Genomic DNA, 12,407 nt, shown 5'->3' on the forward strand with positions numbered 1-12,407 from the left:
TGTCTGTCACAGGGTCTCAGCTCTAGAATGAGTGATTTATCATTAAATAAATTCGAAACATAGAACAGCACCTGTCATGCATGCTACTGTCCATAATGTCCTGTAGTACTGTCCCATGCAGATCCTTTCTGAATTATTGTATAATTTTGTGGATAGCCTACCATTTGATCCCAGTAAATGCAAAGTGGGATCCTACCCATAGATCTAACCCTGACCCAACGTTTTAGTTGGGTTGTCCCAAGCATCCCACTTTAATAGCAAAAACAGTTTGATCCAGCACTCTAGAATGAACATCAACCAGAAAAACTTTCTTAAACCCCCAAGCCCTATCCTGTTGAGTCATATTGAAATACAGTTTCAAAATTAATACATACTTTCTTAATTATTCAAAATGTTCACAAATGCATTTGAGCAATTTTTTGGCTAAATAATCCCATTCAATGCATTGACAGCCAGAATATCCTAAACAATATTTAAGGCTTAAAAAGAGCAATGGAAAAACCAAAAAAAGGAGACTCAAGAAGCTGATGCATTACAAGAAGCGGCTGTATTTGACTATAAAAGGCATCTCTAATCCAGTGTCTCTACGCTGTTTTATTTATATTTCAGTGTAAAAAGCCTATACTCTATTAGAAAAACAAAACAAAAACAGTAACCCAATTACATCTCTTAAAAAGAAAGCAATCCAAAAATGTCCCATTCACCTCAATTAAAATAAACATCATTTCAATTTTGCTAGCCACCCCCAATTCTTTTTTAAATATATATTCTCCAAGGCAGTTGGTCATGGCCAATTAATTGACTTAGTCATGGCCGAATTCTTATATTTCAATGTTGTTAGAAAACATTTTTCAAACAAAATAAACAGTACAGTTTAGGACCACTGCACTGGCAAATTATTAGTGTCTCATTTTGAGCAGAAGGGAAAGATGAGTGTTTTGTCGATTCTGAGTGGCACACAAAATACACACTTTCTCCAGGCCAAGTGCAATGCAGAAAGAACTAGGATTCCCTCCATAGCACAGAACCACAGTACTCTCCTCTCTCACGGCACTCCGGGAGGTCATCCATCACATTCCCTTTGCATGTCTCCTCTGACTTCTCCTCAAAGTCTGTAGAACTGAAGTTTGTGTAGGGTCTCTTTTTTGGCCATTGACAGAGCAGTACACTTGGGAGCAGTAGCGCTGGCTTCAAGGCAGTGGTGCAGTACAAGCTCGTGTGCACCAGGCCTGAAGGGAGCAGTGTGTGCTGTGGATGAAAGCCCTCCACCATGGGGTCCCTGTACAATCTGTTAGTTTCCTCCCGTCACCACACATTCTCAAGATAGGCCTATGTCGTCTTGGCCCATATAAAATGTTTTTATTTGAAGGCCGTGTTTGAGGTCGAAGCTGTGCCAAGTTAAAGAGGATTCTTACAAAAGCCAACCAACCACTCTGCCATTACAGTAACACGAATTAATTATATGATCTTCCCTGAATACTGAAGACCCCAGTAAAAACACTGGTCTGTCTGACAAAGAGAGTGAATAGGAGCAGGATTTCTATGGGGCAGATACATGGGGGGAGAGAAACAATTGTACATGACAAGGAGTAAGAGTAACAGCAGCCGTGATTATGTGCTCTACAGTGGTTCTCATGAAATGAAGGAAGAGTTGGATACAAGAAGGGATGAGTGAGGAGATGTTGTGTCATCACAGATGGGGTGGTAGTAGGTGATCTAGTCCTGTATTTGTGAATCGGTTCCCTGGGTTAACGTGTACATGTCGTGTGCAAGTACGTAGGTGTGTGTGAATGTGAGAATGTGTGAAGGGGAGAAAGAAAAATCCCTGGGCTACACTGGAGGGGGTGATATGGGAGAGGTCCACAAAGGGCCATAACCTCCATCCATCACATCCCCCTGTTCCTCTAGTAGAACTATGTGGAACCCCTCTTCTGTAGCTCCTCAATAAAGGCTGTGGAACAGGAGAGAGACAAGAAACAATCAATACAACACCTGATAAAGAAAAGTACTGCCCCCCCCCACACTTAATTTGGACTTTTATACAAATGTCATTGAAGCGGTTTCCGTGTGAAAAATAGTTGTGGCCCAAAACAAATATCAGCATTGTCTCACCTCCGATTATCTCCTCCTTGACTTTTTGTAACTCCTTCCGCATCTCGTCAAGAATCTCCTACAGGAAGCAAACAAAACATTCTATAATTTGCAGTCTTAGTATTGCATATGATTATATGTCTATACTAGTCTTGGCATTAGAGGTGCTTCAGAAAATAATATTTACCTGTTTAATCCTCTCCATATCTGTCTCTTCACCACCTCCAGCATCATTACTACCACCTGCATGCTTCACCCTGGATACGGTGTGGAGACGGGGTGGAAAGAAAGCAAGTGGGTAGGGGAGGCAGAGAGAAAGGGAGAGACTGTTTAAGATCGAACATAGTCCCATCACTGACAACCCATACTGTTAATCCAACCCATTACCATAGCACCCCCAAAGAGGCCTCAGGAAGCACCACACATACACCAGACAACCCAAGGCTAGCTTTCAAAGTTTCAATGACATTTGACTGTTGACCACAGAACCAAATGTCCAGAAATGCCAGACAAAACACACAAAATTCCATTCTATACTACATCAAGGGATATCAATTCACATATCAGAATGGAATGATGCAGATGAGAAAGGCTGTCACAGTAGTCATAGCTTTCTGAAGTCCACTAGGTGGTGCTGTCAACAGTACAATAGCCCAGCACCACGATCTGAAGCTGTGCCCCTGTTGACCTGACAGAGAGAAGGGAGATGGGACGGTATGCTAGAGAGAACAGGAAAGCATTAGTCCTGTTGTCTTGTCAGGGGAGGGACTTTGTACCTGGGACCCTGGGGCAAGGGAGAGGTGGAGTCCATGCTCTTGGAGATGGAGTTATTCCTGTTTGTGAGAGACACACACTCTGCTCTTACAATGTGAAGCAACCAATTCATCAACACACACACCCCTCTTTGAATTCTGAGACTGACATACGTCCACACAGGCTGCACTTACTACAGACAGAGAGAGAGAGCGAGAGAGAGCGAGCATAGGAAGCTGAAAACTTACCTGGGCATAGTGGCTGATTTTTCCCATGGTCTTCTTCCAAGAGTGTCTAAAAAGGAGAAAGGGATATTTTACATTAAAATTGTATAAAAGTCTAATATTAAGCACATTTGTCTTCCTAGGTACAAACAAAACAGACTGACACACGCAGTTCTCACCACTTTGGCCTTGAGACTCTGAGTCATCCTGTAGGGAGAAAGGAAACAGAGACCAGACAAACGTGAGTGTTTGACTACATGGAAATTGCTCAATTATGTACTTAGGACATAGTTGGCCAATAAATTAACAAATACTTACATTATCTGCTGTCTTAGAAGGTGGCTTAGCCCCACCGTCTGCCATTTTTTTTCTGAACAAGATAGACAAAAGGAGAGTAATAGTGTGGTACAACACTTAAAGATTCACTAAGCCGGATCAGATCCATAAAGGTGCATACACAGCGCTCTTGACTGGGGTGTATGAATCTGTTCATTTATAGCAGTGCTCTCTTCAGTACCACCTACCTTCGTGCCAGGATGGATGCCATCTCACCCATCAGGCCTCCTCCACCACCACCACCACCGATGGACCCACTGGTGCGGCTTTGATCAGGCTTGGCAGCCGGTGCTGCAGCAGAAGAAGCAGCAGCAACACTACCACTATCGTCCTACAGAGAGCAGTAGAAGACACAGGAGCGGTTAGAGTATCGATACAACACCACCTTTGGCTCTAGCTAGCACTGCAAAACAGAGAGGCAAGGCATTTAAAATGATTTGCATTGAAGTCCAAATCAGAAATAATTGGTGGTTGCATAAAATGTGGAGATCGATACAACAGATACAAAACAACTGTTACGCTAATTCTTATCCTGAGGCCACAATTTCTCCTTTCTGTCTCTCACCTTGGCCACTCTGCGGAGCTTGGCCGCAGCTAAGGCTGTCGCCAGGCCCCCTACACCTCCCCCTAGGCCCCCATCTCCTCCTGGGGAGGGCAGCGGTGGGGCGGGCGGGGGTCCTGATCCTGCGGCCGGGGGTCCTGGGGGAGGTGGTCCAGGGGGAGGAGGGGGCCCAGACGGAGGAGGTCCTGGGGGTGGAGGGGGCCCCGGAGGTGCTGGGGGGGCCAACGGTGGGACTGGAGGAGTGGGCACTAAAAATAAAAAAGGTAAGAGACTGTCACAGTGCTGAAAAAGGCGAACTGTATTGCTGTCAGTGTGGCTGTTTGAAACAAGATGGTGCCTCTGACCTGCTGCAGCTTGTTGTCTCTCTCTCTCCAGTCTCTCCCACTCCTGCCGCTCTCTCTCTTGCTGCTCCAGCCTACAGGGACAAAACTCATGGGGATTAACACAGAAACAAACAAGCATACACTAATACACCCAAACAGATTTAGAAAAGTCACAAATAATATAACAATGTTGTATATGGTGAAGGGATGAATGGGAAGGCACCACATCCTCCATGAAAATAAGGTATTTAGCCAGAGGTGGCATAGCAGAGAAATTACATTTTGTTTTTCATCTTTCAACAATAATAACATGGCAAGTGAACTGTACCAGCAATCCTTTCATTAAAGCAACAACCATGTTCAAACAATCACAGTGGGCACTGTCTATTGCTCTGAAGCAGTGTTAGACTGAAGAGCATATTCATGAATAAATTGTGCTGACTATGCGGCCATGCTGGGTCTGTGAAGGGGCATTTCACAGCTTCTGATTAGCCCAGCACTGAAATTAAAGTCCACATCTGGCCAGAAGCCCTAATCCGGGTCGCTCCAGGTCCCCTACCCCAACACATCTGTCACCCACAGGAGCTGTTGTCGCCACACACACTTTAAAGCACTGTTGGTTGACTGAGGGCTGGTGTAGACTTTGCCATGATAATTACTTACGAGCGCATCCCAATGATGCAGAGTTTAAAATAAAACACACAAGAACGGAGATATATATAGGGAGTAACAGTACCAGATCAATGTGCAGAGGTACAAGGTATTTGAGGTAGATACACTACATGACCAAAAGTATATGGACACCTACAGTGCCTTGCGCAAGTATTCGGCCCCCTTGAACTTTGCGACCTTTTGACACATTTCAGGCTTCAAACATAAAGATATAAAACTGTATTTTTTTGTGAAGAATCAACAACAAGTGGGACACAATCATGAAGTGGAACAACATTTATTGGATATTTCAAACCTTTTTAACAAATAAAAAACTGAAAAATTGGGCGTGCAAAATTATTCAGCCCCTTTACTTTCAGTGCAGCAAACTCTCTCCAGAAGTTCAGTGAGGATCTCTGAATGATCCAATGTTGACCTAAATTACTAATGATGATAAATTACAATCCACCTGTGTGTAATCAAGTCTCCGTATAAATGCACCTGCACTGTGATAGTCTCAGAGGTCCGTTAAAAGCGCAGAGAGCATCATGAAGAACAAGGAACACACCAGGCAGGTCCGAGATACTGTTGTGAAAAAGTTTAAAGCCGGATTTGGATACAAAAAGATTTCCCAAGCTTTAAACATCCCAAGGAGCACTGTGCAAGCGATAATATTGAAATGGAAGGAGTATCAGACCACTGCAAATCTAACAAGACCTGGCCGTCCCTCTAAACTTTCAGCTCATACAAGGAGAAGACTGATCAGAGATGCAGCCAAGAGGCCCATGATCACTCTGGATGAACTGCAGAGATCTACAGCTGAGGTGGGAGACTCTGTCCATAGGACAACAATCAGTCGTATATTGCACAAATCTGGCCTTTATGGAAGAGTGGCAAGAAGAAAGCCATTTCTTAAAGATATCCATAAAAAGTGTCGTTTAAAGTTTGCCACAAGCCACCTGGGAGACACACCAAACATGTGGAAGAAGGTGCTCTGGTCAGATGAAACCAAAATTGAACTTTTTGGCAACAATGCAAAACGTTATGTTTGGTGTAAAAGCAACACAGCTCATCACCCTGAACACATCGTCCCCACTGTCAAACATGGTGGTGGCAGCATCATGGTTTGGGCCTGCTTTTCTTCAGCAGGGACAGGGAAGATGGTTAAAATTGATGGGAAGATGGATGGAGCCAAATACAGGACCATTCTGGAAGAAAACCTGATGGAGTCTGCAAAAGACCTGAGACTGGGACGGAGATTTGTCTTCCAACAAGACAATGATCCAAAACATAAAGCAAAATCTACAATGGAATGGTTCAAAAATAAACATATCCAGGTGTTAGAATGGCCAAGTCAAAGTCCAGACCTGAATGCAATCGAGAATCTGTGGAAAGAACTGACAACTGCTGTTCACAAATGCTCTCCATCCAACCTCACTGAGCTCGAGCTGTTTTGCAAGAAGGAATGGGAAAAAATTTCAGTCTCTCAATGTGCAAAACTGAGAAACATACCCCAAGCGACTTACAGCTGTAATCACAGCAAAAGGTGGCGCTACAAAGTATTAACTTAAGGGGGCTGAATAATTTTGCACCCCCAATTTTTCAGTTTTTGATTTGTTACAAAAGTTTGAAATATCCAATAAATGTTGTTCCACTTCATTATTGTGTCCCACTTGTTGATTCTTCACAAAAAAATACAGTTTTATATCTTTATGTTTGAAGCCTGAAATGTGGCAAAAGGTCGCAAAGTTCAAGGGGGCCGAATACTTTCGCAAGGCACTGTACTTGTCAAACATCTCATTCCAAAATCATGGGCATTAATATGGCGTTGGTCTACCCTTTGCTGCTATAACAGCCTCCAATCTTCTGGGAAGGCTTTCCACTAGATGATAGAACATTGCTGCGGGGACTTGCTTCCATTCAGCCACAAGAGCATTAGTGAGGTTGGGCGGTTAGGCCTGGCTCGCAGTTGCCCTTCCAATTCATGCCAAAGGTGTTCGATGGGGTTGTCAGGACTCTGTACAGGCCAATCAAGTTCTTTCACACTGATCTTGACAAACAATTTCTGTATGGGCCTCGTTTTGTGCATGGGGAATTATGCTGAAACAGGAAAGAACCTTCCCCAAACTGTTGGAAGCATGGAATTGTCTAGAATGTCATCGTGTGCTGTAGCATTAATATTTCCCTTCACTGGAACTAAGGGACCCCGTCTGAACCATGAAAAACAGCCCCAGACCATTATTAATCCTCCACCAAACTTTACAGTTGGCACTATGCATTGGGGCAGGTAACGTTCTCCTGGCATCCGCCAAACCCAGATTAGTCGGTCCTCATTCTTCACCCCCCCCCCCCCCCCAATGGCGGTGATCTTTACACAACTCCAGCCAACGCTTTGCATTGTGATCTTAGGCTTATGTGTGCGGCTGCTCAGCCATAGAAACCCCTTTCATGAAGCTCCCGATGAATAGTTATTGTTCTGAGGTTGCTTGCAGAGGCAGTTTGGAACTCTGTAGTGAGTGGCCCAGTCAGAGCCCGGACTTGAACCCGATCGAACATCTCTGGAGAAACCTGAAAATAGCTGTGCAGCGACGCACCCAATCCAACATGACTGAGCTTGAGAGGATCTGCAGAGAAGAATGGGAGAAACTCCCCAAATACAGGTGGACCAAGGTTGTAGCGTCATACCCAAGAAGACTTGAGACTATAATAGTTGCCAAAGGTGCTTCAACAAAGTGCTTTGTCATTATGGGGTATCGTGTGTAGATTGAGGAGGGGAAAAAAACGAGTTAAATCGATTTTAGAATAAGGCTGTAACGTAACAAAATGTTAAAAAAGCCAAGGGGTCTGAATACTTTACGAATGCACTGTATAGTCTAGTGAGTGTGTAGTCAGTGCAAAATATAGTTAGTGCAGATAGTTTGGGTATCATAAATTGACTATTTAGTATTCTTATGGCTTGGGTGTAGAAACTGCCTCGAAGCTTGTTGGTCCGAGACCGATGCTCCGGTACCGTTTGGGTCTCTAGCTTGGTATTGAGCTTGGAGGGGACTATCATGTTGAACGCTGCGCTGTAGTATATATATATATATAAAAATTTACAAAATGTATTTAACCAGGCAAGTCAGTTGAGAACAAATTCGTATTTACAATGGGTTAACTTCCTTGCTCAGGGGCAGAATGACAGATTTTGACCTTGTCAGCTCAGGGATTCGATCTAGCAACCTTTCGGTTATAAGTCCAACGCTCTAACCACTAGGCTACCTGCCACCCCTATGAACAGCATTCACATAGTTATTTCCCCTCTTGTCCAGATGGGCGAGGGCAGTGTGAAGTGCAATTGAGATCGTCAATGCTATCGAATGAATCCCAGAACACATCCCAGTCTGTACTAGCAAAACAGTCTTGTATCCTCGTGTCTGCTTCATCCGACTACTTCCGTATTGAGTGAATCACTGGTACATCCTGTTTGAGTTTGTTTGTAAACAGGAAGCAGGAGAATGGAGTCACGCTCAGATTTTCCCGAAGGGAGGACGGGGGAGGGCCTTGTAAGCACTTATGTGGGTAGAATAAAAGTAGTCTAGAGTTTTAGCACTCCTACTGGAGCAGCAGACGTGTTGGTACAAGTCAGGTAGGACGGTTTTATGTCCCCCTGTGTTGAAGCCCCATACAGTTCAGTGTTAGCTTGTGGAGGGATGTAGACTGCCATGATAAATTACAGATGAAAACTTGTTAGATAAAAGGTTCTGCAATTTACCATGAGGTATTCTATACTGAACAAAAATATAAAAACACAGCATGCATCAATTTAAAAGATTTGACTGAGTTACTGTTCATATATTGGACGTACTGCCAAAATCTCTAAAACAATGTTGGGAGGCAGCTTATGGTAGATAAATTAATATTAAATATCAACAGCTCTGGTGAGAGTTGCAGAGATGGGACAAGACTGTAACTACCAATTGGGGAGAAAAAGAAAAATAATTGCTAGAGATTTCCTTCACACTTGAAGCAATACAGTTGTTATTTATGAAAAAAAAACACTCCATTTCCTTTCGACTTCCCCGAAGCCACCGACCGATCCTGCCGCTGCATGGAGAATCCACCGAGTACTATGTGCATAGTGTTTCAGTAAGACATAATATTGCAGCTTTCAAGTCTTTTTCTTATTCTCAAGTGACTGAACATTTGCTAATAGAATCGACTCCATCTCGTCTCCACTTCGTCTCGCATCTAGGCCTGCAGGTTCTTGGTAGCCCATGGAACAAAGGTAATAGGGTTTGGTATGAACAGTGGAACAGCGGAGTTGGGGTTGAAGTCAAAATCGAGGTTAGTAACTGTCAATCTGGTTTCCAGAAGTGCATATGTGATAATACTATGAACTTTCTGTACAAGAAAAGTAGGGAAATACAATAAAATTCACTATATAGCAAACGACTTGAAACTCGTAAGATGTTGCCCTTCTCTGTCGGCGCCATCGTGACAATCATATCTGTGACCATTACTAACACCATTTGACGGACAACCTTGCCAGCCTATCCCAGAGTCTCCACAATGTGTCATATTGCCCATTAGACTAAATGAGATTAGGGGTAAAGCTGAACATATCCTTGGTGAGTGTGGGGTCCACAGGAAGAGGTAGGAAAGGATGGATTTCGATGTCAAAGAGGAGTTGACCTTCTTTAGCTTTTCAACCTCTGACCTCAAGAGACTGGCTGAGGGCTAAGCGGCGTAAGGCTAATGCTGACAAATCCTCTGAGTCAGTGTGGTTATGTCAAACCGTGTCAGTGGGACTGGTCATATGAAACTGCCTAGTCTTGATACCTGTACTGACCCTTAATTACAACTCAATGTGGAAGTAAAGGTGAGTGTACTGTACTCCCCCCCCCCCCCCCCGGATATCCCACACTTGGTACCTCCGCTGCTGTTCCAGCTCCTCTGGGGAAGGTCCATTTGACACTGGGCGGGGGAGGGTAGCGTAACCTGGAGATAAAGCGATTTTCTTAGTATAACTTTAAAAAGCTGTGAGTTGCAAGTCATGCTCATGTTTCCACACATGCATCTCTCAATTATTTCTCAGAATGTGCTGTGCCTTTAGGTATTGTAAAGCATGTTGTCATGTATGTTGAGGCTACATGTAAAATCCATTCTAATAGTACCTGCGTCTGCCAGGGAGTTGAGCACCTCCAGTGCATGGGCCATTCCGCTGGCGAAGAGGGCAGCATCCTCCTTACTGCCGAAGTTGAGCCCCCACACCTGCCGCGCGTCTCGCCACTGGTGGAAGTTGGGCGTGGCCTCATTGTACTTCAGGCCCTTCACAATCGGACAGTTAATCACCACCTTAGAGAGAAAGGGGTCGGAGTCAAGACACGAGTCATGACACTCCCACATTGGCATATCATGGATAAGGGAAAGGGGGACACTTAGTCAGTTGTACAACTGAATGCATTCAACTCAAATGTGTCTTCTGCATTTAACCCAACCCCTCTGAATCAGAGCGGTGCAGGGGGCTGTCTTAAATCGACATCCACGTCATATCCCACTTCTTTATCAAGAAACAAGGTGATGCTCTGTATAGTTCAAATGGACAAACTGCAGATTTTAGAGAAGTGAACGGTCCTTACTCAGGTTGTATGGAAGGAACTACATGTGTAATGGAAATATTAGACCTTAATACAAACACTCAGTGATAAAAATCCATACCGGTATGTGGATCCATACCAGTAATCATGATATATCGCCCAACCCTAAGTGTTAATGTTTAGGGTGCATCTCAGTCTAATGTGGCATGGTATCCTCTCTTCCATCTTCCTAATTGAAAGCCTTTTTCCACATTGCACTCAGCCTGTGCTTTCAGATCAAGGACAGGAAGCCAGTTATGACAAGAGAAATGCACTCTAGGTCTATATCAGTCCAGCAGGTGGCACCAGCCTGGTGATTCAATACAGGCCATGGTGCTCTGGGTTTGAGTGACTCAGTTTGAATGTGCTGATGCATCATTTCTCTATTTGTTTTAAAACCCCTGAATTCCACAGAGCGGAGGAGCGAGCGAGCACCTAAACTCCCCGCGCCAAAAGAGTCAGGGAGAGATAGAAGCAGAAGCAGACACAGAGGGAGGGGACAGATATACTCAGAGAGAGGGGGAAGGCTTCCTTAATTGTCACAGGAAATGGTTGAGCTGGCCAAATACCTCTCAGGAAACATAATCCACTTTAAGATACGTCTATGGGAAACACTTAGGCGACTGGATGTTTAAAGAAAGAATTGTACAGAGAGAGCAGGAGAGGCGGAAGTGAGAGGGGGATGGGATGGTCAGATACTATATCTATACTGAACAAAAATATAAATGCAGCATGCAACAATTTCAACTATTTTACTGAGTTACAGTTCATAAGGAATTCAGTCAATTTAAATAAATTCATTAGACCCTGATCTATGCATTTCACATGACAGGGCAGGGGTGCAGTCATGAGTGGGCCTTGGAGGGCATGCTGCCAATAGGAATTAGTTTTTCCCCCACAAAAGGGCTTTATTACAGACATAAATACTCAGTTTCATCAGCTGTCCGGGTGACTGGTCTCAGACGATCCCACAAGTGAAGAAGCCGAACGTGGAGGTCATAGGCTGTTGTGGTTATGAGGCTGGTTGGATGTACTGGATGTACTGCCAAATTCTCTAAAACAACGGGGCGGCTTATGGTAGAGAAATGAACAAAATGATCTTGCAACAGCTCTGATGGACATTCCTGCAGTCAGCATGCCAATTGCACACTCCCTCAAAACTTGAAACAACTGTGGCATTGCGTTGCGTGATAAAACTGCACATTTTAGAATGGCCTTTTATTGTCCCGAGCACAAGGTGCACCTGTGTAATGATCATGCTGTTTAATCAGCTTCTTGATTTACCACTCCACAGGTGGATGGATTATCTTGGCAAAGGAGACATGCTCACTAGCAGTGATGTAAAAATATTTGTGCACAGAATTGGAGAGAAAAAAGCTTTTTTTGTGAATGTGGAAAATGTCTGGGATCTTTTATTTCAGCTCATGAAACATGGGACCAAGACTTTATATGTTGTGTTTATACATGTGTTCAGTATATATAGTGCTGTTTGTCTTGTTCCATTGTTAAAGCTGTGACAGTACAGGAGATGTAGGTATTGATTGGTCTCACCCAGGACTGTACTAGCCTGTTGGCTCTGATGGGGGAACTACAGGAGACAGAACACAGCTCTTTGAACCAGCACATAGAACCTGGGGTAGGGTGTTTGTGCTTGCGTCACATAAGTGGTTAGTGGGCATTAGCCTGCCTGCGCATGGCCATAGGTGGATAAAGGGCTGATTCACAGTTCTCCAGCTGGCCGGGCTTGTTGGTACTAGAGGTTTGAAGCTGTTGATGATGGACAACATCACACAAGACCAAACACATACACAATCAGTGAAACAAGCATGCACACAGACTAAAACCCATT

At 44.1% G+C, this 12,407-nt stretch overlaps 1 protein-coding gene across 3 annotated transcripts in view; it reads right to left on the bottom strand.

Annotated features, from left to right (window-relative positions):
- Nucleotides 1-528: 528 nt before the first annotated feature.
- LOC124005514 (vasodilator-stimulated phosphoprotein-like) overlaps nt 529-12,407 on the bottom strand; it is a 31,100-nt gene continuing 19,221 nt past the window's right edge. For 2 of the 3 annotated variants that reach the window (XM_046314866.1, XM_046314867.1), the window contains exons 3-14: nt 10,097-10,277; nt 9,854-9,920; nt 4,311-4,381; nt 3,970-4,214; nt 3,593-3,735; nt 3,387-3,438; nt 3,248-3,275; nt 3,093-3,138; nt 2,868-2,924; nt 2,279-2,348; nt 2,113-2,170; nt 529-1,951 (exon numbers count right to left, since the gene is read on the bottom strand). In XM_046314866.1, the coding sequence (XP_046170822.1) occupies nt 1,914-1,951; nt 2,113-2,170; nt 2,279-2,348; nt 2,868-2,924; nt 3,093-3,138; nt 3,248-3,275; nt 3,387-3,438; nt 3,593-3,735; nt 3,970-4,214; nt 4,311-4,381; nt 9,854-9,920; nt 10,097-10,277 (1,056 nt within the window). In that variant the 3' untranslated portion in view covers nt 529-1,913. The remainder of the gene's footprint in view (nt 1,952-2,112; nt 2,171-2,278; nt 2,349-2,867; nt 2,925-3,092; nt 3,139-3,247; nt 3,276-3,386; nt 3,439-3,592; nt 3,736-3,969; nt 4,215-4,310; nt 4,382-9,853; nt 9,921-10,096; nt 10,278-12,407) is intronic. The other variant, XM_046314868.1, reaches the window with a different exon arrangement.

Source organism: Oncorhynchus gorbuscha, linkage group LG19 (genome assembly GCF_021184085.1).
Source record: "Oncorhynchus gorbuscha isolate QuinsamMale2020 ecotype Even-year linkage group LG19, OgorEven_v1.0, whole genome shotgun sequence".
Classification (NCBI taxonomy): domain Eukaryota; kingdom Metazoa; phylum Chordata; class Actinopteri; order Salmoniformes; family Salmonidae; genus Oncorhynchus; species Oncorhynchus gorbuscha.